The sequence below is a fragment of the Quercus robur genome, chromosome 2, assembly GCF_932294415.1.
Source record: "Quercus robur chromosome 2, dhQueRobu3.1, whole genome shotgun sequence".
In the NCBI taxonomy this organism is placed as follows: domain Eukaryota; kingdom Viridiplantae; phylum Streptophyta; class Magnoliopsida; order Fagales; family Fagaceae; genus Quercus; species Quercus robur.
This window is the reverse complement of record NC_065535.1, coordinates 66,834,596-66,852,422: the sequence shown is the minus strand read 5'-3', so window position 1 is coordinate 66,852,422 and position 17,827 is coordinate 66,834,596. Positions and strand designations below refer to the sequence as shown.

Below are 17,827 nucleotides of genomic sequence, written 5' to 3'. Positions count from 1 at the left end.
TGATCTGGTCTTGTATTTCATCCTCTCCCATTCTTTAGCTTTGTACAGACTACAGAGAACCCATTTTGGAGGCTTCGAGGGAAGGAAGAGCTAAGAAAAAATGCCGGGACTGGAAGGACCCTCGGATTACTCGAAAGAACCACCTCGTCATCCATGTCTTCAAATCAACGCTAAGGTAACCTTTTTAGTATCATTGTAATAATAATTGTAATTGGTTAATCGTTAATCAAGTTTTTTTTTTCCTATAAAGTTTGGTTCTTTCTATTGGGAATTGTATAAATCTTCAAAACTTACCTACATGGTCACAATTTTATGTATGTATACGTGAAAAAGTTATGGTCTGTGATTGAAAATGGATATAAACGCTTTTGCCTCATCCGGGTTCTTATTGTGATCGAATGTAACTTAATATGGATATCTAAGTTTCATTTTTTTTTTTGGTATCTGGTATAATTTTCCATGGTCCTATTGAGATGGTGAATTGTAATTTTGGGAATTGGTGGAACTGGGTTATCAATTTTCATGTTGGGCTCTAGCTTTCAAAAGTGGTCATTTTGCTGCAAAAGGTCTCTTTTGGGCTTGAGTTGTGTGTGCCAAAAATCTCTAATGAGATATCTTGTTTTATTGCATATTTGCATTTGGGAGTACATTTTGAGATTGGGGTCAAGGGATTTTTTATCATGTAACTTGGGTTGGTGCAGGAGAAATTAGGATTTCATTTTTGGGGGAGACAAAAGTATGAAGAAGAAAAATCACCAATTAAGAATGATAACTAATAAAAAAAGATTCAAGAATAAATTATATATGAAAAATGAAACTAGCCTATATTCGATGGCGGGATTATTATTTTGTTGGCACCAATGGCTTGGGAATCATACTTGAATACTTGGAATTTAATTCCAGGCTGCTTGATGTGGATTACTTGGTTGGAACGAAATTGTTGTTCCTTTGAGGACACTGGGAAGACGTTGGAAGAGTTAAAGGTTTTATGCTAGCGTAGTCTTTTTGAGTGGTCTCGTTGTTGAGGTTTTACTGATTGTTCCTCTCTCTCTGAGTTTATGTTTTCTCTTAGATTAGTTTCCTAATTTCCCTCTCTCTTTTTATTTTATTTTTTTGTAATTTGTTTTATCCTTTTCTTGTTGTTCATCATCATGAACAACTTGTATTTTTCCTTACTATTTTCTTTAATAATATATTTTTGATTACCTATCAAAAAAAAAAAAATGAATAATAGAAACTATACTTTGTCTTTTAACACATTTCAACTTGATCATCTATAAAAATATAACACAAATTTCTTTTAAAAAATCCTATAAGTCATCTGTGATTGATTCTATAATCTATACTAAATTTCACAACAATTTCTCTGGATTTTAAAGCCTGAGACTACCCTAAATTCTCTTATATAAACAAATTTATGATTTCATATCTTTCCTGGAAACTAATTCCAAACCAAACAATTTTTTTAGAAAAAAAAAAAAAAAAAAATCAGCTTTGAGAACAAAAAAATGATAATGAATTGATAACCATGACAATGAGAGAAAAATATAATTTTGAAAAAATGAAAATCCCAAACAATTTGAACAAAAATAACGCTTTCAATTTGACTGTATCAAAACTACTTAATAATATGTTTTATTCACCAGAACTACCAAAAAAAGGGGGATGATACATGCATAGTTAGCCCTCCACTTTCTTTATTTATTATTTTTATAATTCGATATTATATTTTTATAATTGAAATTAGTGAAATAACTAAGAAAAAATAAAGACAAGGAAATGAAAAGATATATTTTTCAACCCCAAAGTTTAAGCATTTTGCAGTAAAGAAAACAGAACCATTAATAAAATCATTCCATTTTTTTTTTCCGGAATCAATTCCAAAGACAAAGCGTGGAGGGATGGGAACACCTCAAGGTACTGGTGGTCCATGGACGAGTTTACAACACTTCTTGAGCTTGACAACTTCAATATAGTAGCACCACTTGAGTTTAAGGAATTCATTAACTAAGGACTAACTTATTAATTCTTGAAAAGGCGGGGGGGGGGAGTCGGTGCAACTCTGGAAGTCTAAACTTTTAATTTTAAATATGTACTATAATTTTTTTTAGTTACTATACAAAACTTTATCTATACACAGGGTAAAGAAATTTCAAGGGCCAGGGGGGCCACAGCCCCCCTTGGTCTAAATGTGGTTCTGTAATTAGGTACAAGCTGATTTATATATGTATAATGCAACTGCTACAGATGCTTACTGTCATAAGAAGATTAAGGGGAAAAACAAAATGAATGAAAAATATATAGTATGTTATTCAACTGAAGATATGGCTGATAGAGTGAATCAAGGCAAGTTATTCTTTTGGAAAATTGTTCATTGAACCAAAAGCAATTTCTAAATTGAGTACCATTTGCAATACTGTACTTTATGTATATGCTAATGTTTCTTTCCCCTGCTTTCAAATCCAATAGACTAAAAAATTTTATATTTATATATATATCAAAAAAAGAGTAAATATTATTTTCCTAACATCTCTGATACAGGAACCCTTCAATGCTGAGCCACCACGTTCACTCTTGGTTTCCTCTTATGTGACTCCCGTGGATTTGTTCTACAAGAGAAATCATGGTCCAATCCCAATAGTTGATGACTTGGAAAGGTTTCATTTGCTCTTTTAGTTCCTTCTCTCCAAACTATAAGATATTCAAAGTGTTTGATGTCAAGCAATTATAACTGATCATGAACCTGTGTGGCAGAACAGATATTGTTTTTCTATATCTGGGTTGATAAAGAATCCCAAGAAGCTGTTTATGAAGGATATTTGGTGAGTGCTGGGATAGGGGATCACATTTTCTGCATTCTGTACTAGAATGCCTATTATACATTTGGAACATAAAGCTAGGTTAATCTCTATTGTTATGTTGGTACAATTTGTTTGATTTCTTCTACAGAAATTGGCAATACTAGTATATTTGTTCACATGCAATACAACTGTACTTGACCAAGGAATTTACACTCTTGTTATCTGTTACAGGATGCTTCCAAAGTATAATGTTACTGCCACTTTACAGGTATTTCTGTTGTACATATGTTGTTGCCTTTGTTTTGTTTGGAGCCAAATGGAGCCTCTTGCATCAAGTTGTAGCACAGAGAAACTTGGCTATGTTCTTGGCTATGCTATGAACTAATTATTTGGCTTATATCATAGTGTGCAGGTAACAGAAGGACTGCTATGAGCAAAACCAGAAAAGTGAAGGGAGTGGGCTGGGATGTTTCTGCTTTAGGAAATGGTTTGTTTTCTCCGTTGTAGATTTACCATTTGTTTTGATATAGGTGTTAATCTGAAAGATATTCAACCAGGACAATAATTTGGAGTTAAGAATCTTTGCAGCGATGTTTTGGCATACTAGAGGATATGTTGACGCTGATGATGGATTAAATTTGATCCCATAGTGTTTTTTTTTTTTTTTTTTTTTTTTTTTTTTTTTTTGATGCTTTACTGATTTGTTGAAAATGTGGTTTCTTGTAGGCTACATTTATTACTTGAAAATTCACACAACTAAGTTTTCAATTTAGCTAATTGTTGTGATACAAATAACTGTAGAAACCCTACCTTTAAAATAAAAATAACAACAACCCTGTAGAAACCCATTTGGAAATATACTTTATAATCAATTGAAATTTAACATACTTAGTAGAAGGGAATCACATTTTGATTCAAGATTTGCCTTTTGGCTTTAAAGAGAATTAATTGAAGTCGTGTTATTCCTTCAATTAATTTCTTCTTGTTTTCTGATATGTAAAATTTTAGTCTGGACAGAGGGAAGACTCGAGTTGTATATAAGTTTCAGTCTAGCTAAAATCATATATTTTCTGAAGGATTTTTAGTAGTTATCATTCATATCTCTGAAGTATCTAAATCATATTGAGATATACAACAGCTACAGTCAAACATGTTTTACCTAATTAATTATAATTTCTTGTCATTCTTTGAGTTCTTTTCAGCTGTCTGGGGTGGAGCCAAGTTGGCTGATGTTCTTGAACTCGTTGGAATACCTTATTTGACAAGTACCACTCAATCAGGTGGAAAACATGTTGAATTTGTAAGCGTTGATAAATGTAAGGTAACAAACTCGGCCTTTCAAAATATTATTTTAAAACTTCTTCTGTTGTTTTCTGGCCCTTTCAGTATGATGAAATTTTTTTTGCATGTTAAGTTTTATGGAGGGACTTTACTGATGTAATGCTTTCTGAATAATTAAAACTTTAGGAAGAGAATGGTGGCCCCTACAAGGCATCTATTCCACTTAGTCAGGCCACAAATCCTGATGCAGATGTTTTACTTGCTTATGAGATGAATGGAGAGGTAAGTGAATTTTCCTTGAGGTCCTAAGAATGTAACTATTGTGCTTAGCTATTAATAAACTATGCCATCATTCTATACTTCACTTTGTATTGAACTAATTGTCTTCCTGGTTTCTTTTTACTCTTTCTTTATCTCTTAGTTTTGGTTTTAATAAATTTCTACTTTATGCTTCTTATGCTAATCCCAGCCAGAAAATTCTGTTTTTAGAGCTCAACACTAATTGCCAAGTGTTTTTGTTAGTTACTCCTACAGTCAAGTATAACTATTATAATTCCCTATGATAATTGCAATTTAACTGACAAGATGTATTTCAAAAGATTTTCCTGTGCATCTTGTAAAAGCATGTGTTGCATGTGGGTCTATCTCATGTTGCCAATGAGCTATAGCTCAGTTGGCACCCTCTCCTCCCATAATAATGGGATGGAGGGTGAGGTCATGGGTTCAAGACTCACCGGGTGCATTTGTAACTAACCAATAAAAAAATGTGGATCTATCTCATGTTTTTGAGGTATTCTTCATAGGCTTGTTTTTGTGTTACCTTTTTTTTTAATATATTATCTATTGTTCTCTTGTTGATTTACTTTCTTGTTATCATTCCAAAGACTCTTAACAGGGATCATGGGTATCCATTGCGTGTTGTTGTCCCTGGTATTATTGGTGCCCGTTCTGTTAAGTGGATTGATTCTATTAATATAATTGCAGAAGAATGCCAGGTTGGACATGCACTATTAATTTTGAATTTTTTTTAATGGTTCGTTTGCTACATTGTTTATGTAGTTGAATTTACACATGTTGCAGGGTTTCTTTATGCAAAAAGACTATAAAATGTTTCCCCCTTCAGTGGATTGGGATAACATTAATTGGGCAAGCAGGAGACCACAAATGGATTTCCCTGTTCAGGTAATTTCAATATGCTACTTCTTTTTGTTGTAATACCTAATGCTTCTGATTTTAAATATTAGGTTTTTCTAATTAGAGAAGCATTACTTTGATTTCTTAAATGCAAGTAGGATCTCAGATAAGCTGTTTTAATTGAATATTGGTTCATTCATACAGTTAATGTCAAGGTCGGTTACATGTAATTTACATCTTATTAACTTTTGATATATCATATAGAAGAAGGTTTCTTCTATGGTACCTCTAGTTTTTTTAGTAGTATTATACCCACCTTGGAGTTACTTCTCAATGTGAGGCAATTTACCAGCAAATGTGACGAAGTTAGTCATGTGGAACTTGTTACTTAGGGCTGTCCAACAACCCAGCGGATCTGATCCGACCAGCTGACCTGGTCTGTACTGGAGTTGCAGTAGTTGAAGTTGAGATATGGTTGCAGGAGTTGGAAGTCCAGATCTGACCGTGGAGTTTGAGATCTGGGCAAGGTAGTGCGACTATAGAGTCATCTCCTTCATCACCTTCAAACCATTGTTTTTTAAATTATGATCTCAAACTGAGGCCTGCCAAATCCGGTGACCCGCTTGCTCGACAACTTGTCACTGACCAGTTGGCATCGATTGGTCTCCTGCCCCAACCTGCTGTTATTGGATCGAGTGGCAGGTTCTAGGTAAACCCAAACCCGCCTAGCCCAGACAGCCCTATTTACTGTCTGTCTAAAGTGATAACCACTGAAAAAAAAAAAAAAGGAAGGAAGTTACCATGCAATTTTGCGGAATTTACCATTGGATTTGACATAAATACTATGTTGTCTAACCTTATTACTATTTGTCCAAAGTGACAAAAAAAAAAATCCTAGGTCACCTAGTGATATGGTGCAGTACCATCAGACTTGACATAGACATTGTCTTATGTGAGTTTGTCACAGTTTGTCGCAGAAAAAAGAAGAAGAAAAGAAGTTAGAATATCATAGAGTTACTATTCAATGTGACATGACTTACTGTCATGTGTTTTTGGAAGTTAATATCCTTAAAAAATCATAGTGGGTACCATAAAATTTCTCATAGAAAAAGCTTCTTTTTTGCTAAATTAAACTTCAGATATTATCTCTCATTTTTCCCCTTCCCTCTGTGTTTGTGCAATGATATCTACTAACATAAATGTGCTGATTGACAGAGTGTAATATGCTCTTTAGAAGATGTGAATGCAATTAAACCTGGAAAGGTTAGTTCTATTTGTAATTACATGTTTTACTCTACTTGTGTATGAAGTTATTTTTTACCATCTATCATGACATGCAGAAACATCTGATGAGTAGCATTACTAAGCTCAACTAGTTCTCCTGTGGCATGAATATTAAGGGTTCTGCTCAACTTTGTCATTAAGCATAGGATATCTAGTTAATTGTGTGGTTCATTAGCTTTTGAAATATCTACAAAAATAGAATGATCCAAATATCTGTGAGATGTTATTATCAATTGATGATAATGATGTATGATTTTTTTCAACTGTGTATGGCTGTACAACCCATCTTTACCTATCCAAACTTTTCTAGCATCAAAATTTATATTTGTATTGGAACATTTCTTGGTATATGGTCCGTAGGTGCTAAGGAGTTCTTTTCTATAATATGCTGGTGTGGCATTGTATTTATTTTTGATTTTTACTTACAAGTTACAATCACAACCAAGTCCTGGTCCCAAAACTTTGAGGTCAACTATGATTCCTCAACAACTAATCAGATCAGCCACATGTATTCTTTTCCACCTTTCTATTCAATTGGAAGTCATACTTTTGTGACTTAGATGACATGTCCTTTTTGAATTTTACTTAACCCACAACAAGTTCTGAATCTCTGTTGTAATTCCTGATTTTATGTCTAGCTGTTAAAGTTCTTATATTTTCTCTTTGTTCCCATTGGGGTGGCAAATGGGCGGGTTGGGTCATAAATGGGTTGGGTGTGTAATTACCTATTTCTTTATTTATGACCCGTTTATATATAAATAAATTATTCATTATTAACCCAACCCATTTAATTAGTAACCCACCCATTTAACCCAATGGGTGGAAGAAAAATTACAGAGACACACTGAGAATTTGGACAAAGAAAGCACCTTGCCTCTCTTCCCAAACCCTTTTCTCAACACTTCCCCTTTTTGATTCTGAAACTAATTTTCTCAGATCTCAAATTTTCCCAGAAAATCTTCGCAGGAGCCGTTTGCTAGGTGAGAAAATATGCTTCAATTGCGTCGGTCCTTGTTTGGTATCGCATTTACTGTTAATTATGTTATTTTTAAGCTAGCTCTGTTTGGATTTCAAAATCTTTCAAGCTTTATTAGACCCGTGTTAGTTTTAGTTTAGAAAGATACTTGAATTGGAGCTACGATAAGTGATTAGTTTTGAATTGGAGCTGATTCCGTCTTCGCTCACCTCGTTCACACTCCTGAAGACCTACCTCGGTGTAGTCTCTCTCACTCTCTCTGTTTTATCTATCTATGTATATGTATGTTGGTAGATACATGTTAGCCTCTATTTGGTGCGGAGAAAACTGAGAGAAAAAGAAAATCTGATTCTGCAAAATCTGATTTCTCTGCGATTTGTATTCTTTTTTTTTTTTTTTTTGGTGATTGAAATTGTTCATTGTTGGTGTAAAGGATGTTGATCACGAACACAAAAGACGGTGAGATCTCTAAAAATTTATTGAGTTTATTTCGCTGCTCTGGATTTTTCTCAGCATCCAAACAGAGCGTCAACGATATTATTATGTGATGTGAAAAATAATAATAATAATAATTATTTGACTGTCTAGTTTTAATTGGTTGATATTATTATTGTTGTTTATTGGTATTGATAATAGTAATAATTATAATAATTTTACGCACTTTCTTAGTAACCAAACAGGGAGAGATTCAGACTTTTTTTGTTGTTGGTGAAAGTAATTTTGTAATCTTTAGTTTAGCTTTTCTAGAAATTTGGAATTTTTGTTGTTTATTTAAATTTTAGATGGGTTTATTGGGTATTAGTGGGTTTATCTATTAAAACCCATATAATTAAATAACCTAATGGGTTGGGTTAAGACTTATCCAAATAAGGTGGATAATAGGTGGGTCCATGGATATGGATAAAAATTGTCACCTCTAGTTCCCAAGTTGGATGGTGGAGTTAGACAACCTTACAAACAAGTCTATTAGTCAAATAGCTTAGATCCTCCTGAAACATTTAATTTGCAGGTAAAAATTAGTGGATATGCGGTATCAGGAGGTGGCCGTGGCATTGAGAGAGTAGATGTGTCTATTGATGGTGGCAAAACCTGGATGGAAGCCTCCAGATACCAGAAAACTGGCGTCCCATACATCGCGGATGGTATAAAGAGTGACAAGTGGGCATGGGTGCTTTTTGAGGTCACCGTTGATGTCATGCAAAGCACTGAGATTGTTGCAAAAGCAGTATGTTTTTTCTTGTGATTATCATACTACTAATTGTGATTGTATCTTCACATCCTAGGAAGCTTATAGTCACCAATTAATATCTGAAGGGGACAGTTGCATATAGAAATGACATTAATATGTGTCAGCAAGTACATGACCCAATAAATATGATCTTATCCCCAATGAACCAGTGTGACATATTTATTGCTGTCAATGTCATTGTTGTCACTACTACCTGACTTGTGAAGTGCAAATCATTTCGTTGGGTGAAATCAACTAATAAATTATTATGGATAAAGAGATATGCACATGAAGTTTTTGTAACATAAAATATTGCTTTTGTTCTAGATGTCTTGGATATGTAACCACTTAAACGTGACTATTAATATATAACTTTTGGCATTTTAGATCTAAGTCCGGCCCATGTGTTTGAACTTTTGAACTTTCCCTCGTCTTGTTTACCTACCGTGTTTCCACATGGTTTGACTCACCATAGTTCACAGAAAATTGCATTCCATATTAGCTGCTGCAATTCTATGCTTGTATATTTCTTTTGGTTTGCACTTGACTATGTTTCTCCCTTTCATTGATTGGCAGGTGGATATAGCATCAAATGTCCAACCTGAAAAGGTTGAAGACATTTGGAACTTGAGAGGGATATTGAACACCTCATGGCATCGAGTTCAAGTTCGAGTTGGTCACTCAAATATGTAGACCAATGTCGAAACAGTATCAAATAAGTAGTTGAATGGCTCAACACCCTTTTCCTTATTTAACTCCTAGTTAAATTGACCCCCTTTGTTTTCCTTAATCTCATTTACAAAAACAATAATTTCAGCATGTTGGATACCATTTAGTGGGATTTTTTTTTTTTATAAATATTCTGTGGTGTGCAAGTGGCAGTTCAAAACTCTCATCAACCTTGTGTCTTATTTGCCAACAGTTATGACCTTTGCAGGCCCAAAGTTTGGCTTATTCCATGACCCCAGACAGTACGAAGATTTTTACTTGATGGATGTTAAAAGCTATCCTATCAGGGCTTATATGCATGGTCTCTAATCAGCCATGCTTTTATCAGGCAACTATGATCTTTGCAGGCCCAACGATAGGCTCTATTGTATGACCTTGGTTGCACCAGGTGTTTATTTTTTCCTTTAAGATTTTCCACATGTTATAATTCAATCCAATCAATGGTCAATTGAAGCCATTTTGGTCTGGTCATATCCAGCTGCCATTGTAGTACATCTCTCTCATTTCAAGTGAGGGTGGGCTCTATGTACAGGGATCCAGCTCATTCTTGTGTGAGAACCTGAGAGGAGGAGGATATAGTATATGTATACTCATGGATTGTTTCACACCATCTCAACCGTTAAATATTTGTCTTTAATGGTTAAGATTGGTTGAACTCCAAATAAGAAACTTAAAAAGGAAAGGAACGAGCTATGAAGACAAAAATATGTGGGATCCGCTAATAATGTGAGTCTTACTAGTTACAATCCAAAATAGCTGCTTGGTTCAATAGAAATTAAAGCTAAATGACAAAAATAAAAAAATTGAAGGGTATAAACTATAGTGTTTCTATTTCCTCTTTCCAATATTTTCCATGGTATAGAGTATAATATTAATATGAAAACTTCACTTGAGTGTGAGCCAGTGGAATCGTTTCCTAAAAAACAAAAGGTATATCATTATTTCTAATCCTTTTAACTAATCAATTATTTTTAACCATTCTTTTCTCCACCAAGCACCAATCCTTTCTTGAGTTTCCAAAAGCATCTGTAGATGAATTATTCTGGTGTCACTTTCCTAGGGTACTTTCAAACACCAATGCTTGTCTGCATGTGCCATGTTATGGCACATGCTAAGAAATGACCCACTTAATAAAACACCACCAAAAATTTTGCACTGTGGCTGAATAGTAATGTGGGTGACCTATTTTGGACCCTAGATTTGCACCCCTTTTCCACTAAACAAAAGGTTCATTATGAACCGTATATATATATATTGCTTTCTTCTGCTGCAGAGTATGAAAATGTTTTCCCAATTATAAAATTGCAACTACTTCGGAAAATTCTTAATTGTAGCCCCTCTCATCAAATCAGTTGTTAATTCATATATTCCAATCATTCACACTTAATTTCGGACCTATATTTTGAAGAAAAAAAAAGTTGACATAATTATAAGCCACAACTAGTGGTCCACACACCATACCCGTATGGGCCATTACATGTTTTTTTTTGCTTTTCTTTAATATTTCGGTGAATTTGGTCACATTTTGTTTAGGGACTAGGGCTCTCTCTCTCTCTCTCTCTCTCTCTCTCTCTCTCTCTCTCTCTATATATATATATATATATATGTGGTTGTGAGTTCCACTCAACTGGTAAAGTTTCTGATGATTGTATAAGAGATCTGGGGTTCAATCCCCGCCTACACCAAAACTAATTGGTGTCTTGGTCTGATAATAAAGAGTTATCATCAGGAGTGGACGTCATAGGTTGAAACTCTCTAAATATATATATATATATATATATATATATATATGTAGTTGGCTACAAGAAACATAAGAAAATTGACACAGCGGTGGAGATTATGATTGGGAGTTGGTCAGGCCTGTTTGATAGGTGTGTTTAAATAACAGTTTTTAATTTTTTTTAAAATACGTATAAATGAAAAAATATGTGTAATATTGTTTAAAATCTAAAAACATATGTTTGAATACATGTAATAAACAATCCCTCAAATTTTTAGGAACTCCTGTCATTCTAAAGGGGAAGTAGATCTGATTGAAAAGAGTGCATTTAATTTTAAGACCCTACTCTATTGTCCTTTGTAGGCTCAGGATAATAGGGTAGTTATTAGTCAAGCATTTCGGAACTTTGCCTATATAATCTATGAACCCCAGCCGTCGATTTGTTTTACTATTGCTCAATTTGTTCATATTAAGTTGTTATTATACATTTGTAGGAAAATTTGATAGGTCAAGGAAAAGAAATAGAGCGGTAGCGTCACCTAGACTATGGAGGCATTTCCATCACATGGCTTATTGGGTGCATTATATTAAAAGATAAAAGACATGATGGGCTGTTTGGAGGAGAAAGATTGCTGATCCCCACTCAGATATTTTTCTATTTTCAAGTATTATTGAGTCAGATTGGATTCCAGAAGAAGATAATGCCATTGTGTCAAGTTTATGGCTATCAGAAAAAGTTATATTCATCGTATCATCGATTATACATATGTGGATGGAGTGTGTCAAACATTGTCCACCAATTTTTGAGTAAGACAGTTTTAAAAAGGAAATATTGGATGAAGGAAAATGATGTTTTTAACATCTTTTTATATCTCTCATAAAAGTAATATCAAAATTTTCTTAAAATAGTACAAATGCTTTAAGAGCTCCATTAACTAGACTTATTTGGTTTCTAAGCTTTCTGAGTTTTAGCATTTTTCAAATAGTTATTGTAACTAAAGATGTGATGTTAGTGATAGGTCCATATTAGAACTAGTAAGAATTTGCCACATCAACAATTTGTAAAAATGTTGTAAAATAGTTTGTGTATGTAGCATTACTCATCTCCAAGAGTAATGTTACAAATACAAACAATTTTATAACATTTTTATAAACTGCTGATGTGACTTTAGCATTTTCCAAATAGTTATTGTAACTAAAAATGTGATGTTAGTGATAGGCCTATATTAGAACTAGTAAAAATTTGTTACATCAACAGTTTGTAAAAATGTTGTAAAATAGTTTGTGTATGTAACATTACTCTTATCTCCAAATAATAATAAATAAATAAATAATCCTAAATTTATCTCCTAAGATTATATTTGATATGAAGGATGAAAATGGAAGGAAATAAGGCGGATTGAATGAAGTTAACCTCGTCATGTTATTTAATAGGAAGAAAGAAAAAGAGAGAAAAAAAAAAAGGTCTAAGTATAAAAATAAAAAACTTTGTTCAACTTATCTAAACTTAAAGATCATTTTATTTTATTGCCTTAATAGTTAACACTTAACACTCCATCCCTTTCTCTCCTCAACTTTTTTTTTTTGGGGTCCGAGATACAATAAAAATAGACCAATTAACATTCATGGCAATAGATTGTCTTAAAGTATACATTGAAAGCTCTTGGAGGATTGATTTAGGCAGGCCAAAAGGGTTTTTCCTCCCACCTTTCTCTTCTCACTTTTTCCCTCTTTATCATGTAATTGTTAAACCTTAAAAGTTTGTATTTATTAATTTGTATTCAAAACTGTACATTGGATGCTTTATATAGACAATACAATATAAGACATACACGTATTTATATACTAAACCTAAATAATTAGGTCTTTTGTTTTTTGCTGAATAGATAATTAGGTCTTAGGCTTTAGAATCTTGGACCTAGAAAATTATTGTGTACTCCCGGAGTACCATAAATGCATACTCTCTCCTCTCACATGAATGGTGGGCCCCACCAAGTAAATTCATGGTAGAACCCACCATTCATGTGAGAGGGAGGACTACGCATTTATGTTACTCCGAGAGTACTTAATAATTTTCCTTTGGACCTACCATATGTAATTAGTCTTTGTTCATAAGTGTACATGGAGCGCCATTATATGGGCATTATGAATTAAGTAAAAATACAAAAGTATTACTAATACAAGGTATTGATTTAGGCAGGCCAAAATGGTTTTGCCTCCCACCTCTCTCTTCTCACTTTTTCCCTCTTTATCATGTAATTGTTAAACCCTAAAAGTTTGTATATATTAATTTGTATTCAGAATTATACATTGGATGTTTTATATAGACAATACAATATAAAGCAAATATGTATTTATATACTAAACTTAGATAATTAGGTCTTGGGCCTTAGACTCTGGGACCTACCATATGTATTATTAGTCTTTGTTCATATGTGTACATGGACTGCCTTTATATGGGCATTATGCATTAAGTAAAGATACAAAAGTTTTACTAATACAAGGTATTAATTAAGAGTTTTGTAACTCTATTAACAATTTCAGGTATTTTTAATAGAAACATTTAGGCTCCGCTTGAGAGTTTATAGTATTCTTCCTTTCTCTTGTTTGAGGGTTTTAATGGAAGGAATGGAAAGTTCATTCCCTTGTTTGGAAGTTTAAGTGAGAGGAAATAGAATAGGTAGGAGGGAACACTCATTCCTCTCTATTCCCTTAAAACCTCAAATTTTTATTCCCTTCGAAATTGGGAGGAATGGGAGGGAATGGAATTAGATTTAATGATTTTTTTACTAAAACTCCCAAAATACCCCTATGTATTCAACCCTTTATTTTAAAATAAGGGTCTAATAGTAATATTGTCATAAAATGATTCAATTCCATTCTCTCCATGTTGCTTCTAAATAAGATTACTTACATTCTATTCATTTTCATTTCTTTCTATTCCTTTATTTTCCAAGGTAGTACAATACTTCTCAATGTGTATTACAAAGGTAGTACAATGTACCAACACATTAAACCTAGACAATTAAGTCTTGGGCTTTGAACTCGTGGATCTACTTTTATTATATCATAATAACATTTCAAATAAATGGATTATATTTTATATCTTTCCTTCCCTCAAAACAAACATGGTATTATCTTTGCCATACCTCCCAACGATGTGCCGTTGCCGAAAGAATTATCACTCTATGCGTCGTACTAAAATCTCTCCTACGGTAGTCAAAGCCCTTGGCACAAGGGTAAGGTTATTTGTATGACAAGCGCTCAAATTAAGAATTTAATTAATTTTTTTTTTATATATAGAAACAGAATTTAAAAAGATAAATAAGCATCTTTTGGAGAATATGAATTGTTTAAACCGAATACTTCAGCATTTTCTAAAACTAACCGTTGAAGGCAAAACAAATAGAAAAATGGGCTCTCATATATAAGCATCGACTAGTATCAACTGCACATATCATTGTAGGTATTATTCTTATTTCTTTAAGCACAACTGCTCACAGTCACGTTTAATTATGAATACACATTAAAATACAAAAGCTTGATTAGAAAAAATAATTAATTAAATTAATCAAAAAGAATATGTTATTAGCAAAAGTGACTGTTTGTTTGTACTTTCCTCTGGTAAAAAGCGCTTTTTGAAACCCAAAAGATAATATTTGCGTTTGGTAAGGTTTTAAACACAGCTTTTTCTAAAAAACTGTGTTTTGAAATGTGAAGGCCAATGCGCGTTTTCTACGTTTTGGCACGATAGCTTTGAGCTGCAATTGCAAAATCCACAAACGCATTTTCTCAAAACAAAAATATTACCATTGGTGGGTTTCTCTTTTTCCTAAATTGCCCATGGTTTTTTCTGCTCCTCTATGCTGCTATGCTGCGGCTTCTCCTCCTCCTCTTCTTCTTCTTCTTCTTCTTCTTCTTCTTCTTCTTTTACAGTGTTACTTCTTCTTCTTCTCTTCTCTATTTTTTTATTTATTTACGTCTTACATCTCTAATCTCAAAAAAAACATTTCAAATTTGGTAGAGTTTTTGATAAATGGAAAATATGGAGTAGAGAGAGAGAGAGAGAGAAACTTGTGTATGTGTGTGTGGGGCTTTGTTTGGGAGGAACGTAAAAGAAAAGGAAAATAAGAAGATGAGGAAGAAGTGAACTAGTGGATGAGAAAAAAGTGAAAGAAAAAAAAAGGGAGTTTTTGGGTTTGGGTAAAGCAACGTGGAAGAAAATATAGGGAGTAAGAACACAGATTATTCCACAACTTCTTTTTCATAACTGTGATGTTATAGAGTATGTGGTGGGGAAAAAATTGTAGGTGCATGTATAATCCTAGAACAACTCATTTAAAAAATAAGTGTTAATAAAATTTTATTTTACAAATATTAATTTTAAATTAGTATTGTGAAAATATTGTGACATTTTATTATATTTCTAAACTTTTTAAACTAGTACTATTTTTCTTTAGAAAAAAATAGTAATATTGACAGAATATTTTTATAACAATTTCATAATAAAGTTTACATAGTAAGTTGTTTTTAGTTCTCATCTAGACCTACTAGTGACATTTTTTTTCCCTACCATTAACAACTTATCATATAGACTTTATTGTGAAATTTTTGTGAAAATATTGTGTCCATAACTTGCATTAAGAGAGGTAATTAAAACAAAGAATTCTATTTATATATACATTGTCATTTTTGGTAATTTATTTCTCAAACTGCTACTTTTATAAGTGCTAACCAAATACTCAGCTTTTTCAAAAAATACTTTTTAACAGCTTTTACAAAAAACCCAATTTCATACAGCACTTTTTAAAACCCTCACTTTTTTAAAAAACACAATATCAAAAAGCTGAACCTAACTCACTCAAAGACTCACTTGCAACTTTGCAAGGTCCAAAAAGCATAAATAGGCTTCCCTTATAGACCTCATTGCAGTTATTTCCATGCTAAGATGGGAGTCTTCATGTCTCTTGCTACACTGAAGCCCCTAACGTTTATGTTGTTTCCTATTCTTCTCTATTTATTGTTTCACGTAATTTTATGTGAACTCCGGCGGGTTCGAAAGCTTTCCAGCCATGGACCGCCAACCTACCCTGTCATTGGATGCTTGATTTCCTTCTACAGGAATCGTGTGCGTCTGTTGGATTGGTATACTGAGCTCCTCACGGAGTCAGCAACCAACACAATCGTGGTGAACCGTTTTGGTGCACCACGGACCATAGTCACCGCAAATCCAGAAAACGTAGAGTACATGCTCAAGACAAACTTTAACAACTTCCCCAAAGGCAAGCCCTTCACTGAAATCCTTGGGGATTTTCTTGGCTGTGGTATATTCAACGTAGATGGAGAGCTTTGGCACACTCAGCGCAAGCTGGCCAGCCACGAGTTCCGCGCCAAGTCCCTCAGAGAATTTCTGATGAATGCATTGAAGGAAGAAGTGGAAAACCAATTGTTTCCAGTACTAGAGTCACTGGCTACCTCCAATGGAGTTGTTGACTTGCAGGAGTTGCTAAGACGACTTGCATTCAATATGATTTGTAAGGTCTCATTGGGGATTGATCGGTGTAGCCTAGATCCTTCGCAACCCATTTCGCCACTTGCAAAAGCTTTTGACATGGCATCAGGGGTATGTGCAAGGCGTGGAGCTGCACCTCTTTTCATTGTTTGGAAGGCTAAAAGATGGCTTGGAGTAGGATCCGAACGGAAGCTAAAGGATGCTGTTGAAAAAGTTCATGCCTATATCACTGGTATAATTCACAATAGGAAGAAGAAGATTAATCAAGGTGAGGTTTGCAGTGAAGATCTCCTATCTCGGTTAATTTCAGCCGGTCATGAAGATGAGGTTATAAGAGACATGATGATAAGCTTCATCATGGCAGGGAGGGACACAACTTCGGCAGCAATGACATGGCTCTTTTGGTTGCTCTCTTCCCATCCCAATATAGAGCAAGAGGTGGTTAAAGAGACAGAATTTGTGGAAGGGGAAATGTTGAATTATGAATCACTAAGGGAAATGAGATTGTTGAAGGCTTGTCTTTGTGAGTCCATGAGGCTCTACCCACCCGTGGCTTGGGACTCCAAGCATGCTATAGTCGATGACTTGTTGCCGGATGGCACTTTTGTGAGGGCAGGAGATAGGTTGACTTACTTTCCTTACGGGATGGGGAGAATGGAAGCATTGTGGGGGAAGGACCGGCTTGAGTTCAAACCGGATCGATGGTTTCTTGAACCGGACAAGGAGGGAGGAGCACTGAAGAATGTGTGCCCCTACAAGTTTCCAATCTTTCACGCCGGTCCAAGGGTGTGTCTCGGTAAGGAGATGGCTTTCATTCAAATGAAGTATGTTGTGGCTTCCATTCTGAAGCGGTTCGAACTTAGACCAATTGGTCCAGACCGGCCAGTTTTTGTACCACTCCTTACAGCTCACATGGCTGGCGGGCTAAAGGTTTTAGTTCGCAAGAGAGGGGCTGAGGTAAAGTTATAAATTTCAGTATATTATTCATACCAAAATAAATAAGTATATTAGTCAAGGTCAATGCTTCTGACGTACGATCTGTTGGGCTGTAACATGCCAATGTCTTGGTTTTGTAATATAAACACAAGGGAGATGATTATATACAACAAATTATACATTAATCTTTGTATAGACCTTCACCAGCCACGCATATTATAGTCAA

At 34.2% G+C, this 17,827-nt stretch overlaps 2 protein-coding genes across 4 annotated transcripts; both read left to right on the top strand.

The window, feature by feature from the left end:
- Positions 1-9,599, top strand: LOC126714606 (sulfite oxidase). 3 transcript variants are annotated; one of them, XM_050414820.1, is made up of 12 exons: positions 10-175; positions 2,542-2,657; positions 2,760-2,822; positions 3,033-3,069; positions 3,207-3,288; positions 4,004-4,122; positions 4,269-4,364; positions 4,967-5,077; positions 5,163-5,264; positions 6,432-6,479; positions 8,486-8,701; positions 9,281-9,599. In XM_050414820.1, exons 1-12 carry the CDS (start codon positions 101-103, stop codon positions 9,395-9,397), a joined length of 1,182 nt encoding a protein of 393 aa, XP_050270777.1. In that variant the 5' UTR covers positions 10-100; the 3' UTR covers positions 9,398-9,599. The 3 variants fall into 3 exon arrangements, with proteins under 3 accessions (XP_050270780.1, XP_050270777.1, XP_050270779.1); XM_050414823.1 differs by lacking the exon at positions 8,486-8,701 and having other exon boundaries at positions 1-175; XM_050414822.1 differs by lacking the exon at positions 6,432-6,479.
- Positions 9,600-15,998: 6,399 nt separating this feature from the next.
- Positions 15,999-17,786, top strand: LOC126714605 (cytochrome P450 94B3-like). The gene has a single exon (XM_050414819.1). The coding sequence runs from the start codon at positions 16,102-16,104 to the stop codon at positions 17,632-17,634; it is 1,533 nt and encodes a 510-aa protein (XP_050270776.1). The 5' UTR covers positions 15,999-16,101; the 3' UTR covers positions 17,635-17,786.
- Positions 17,787-17,827: the final 41 nt, after the last annotated feature.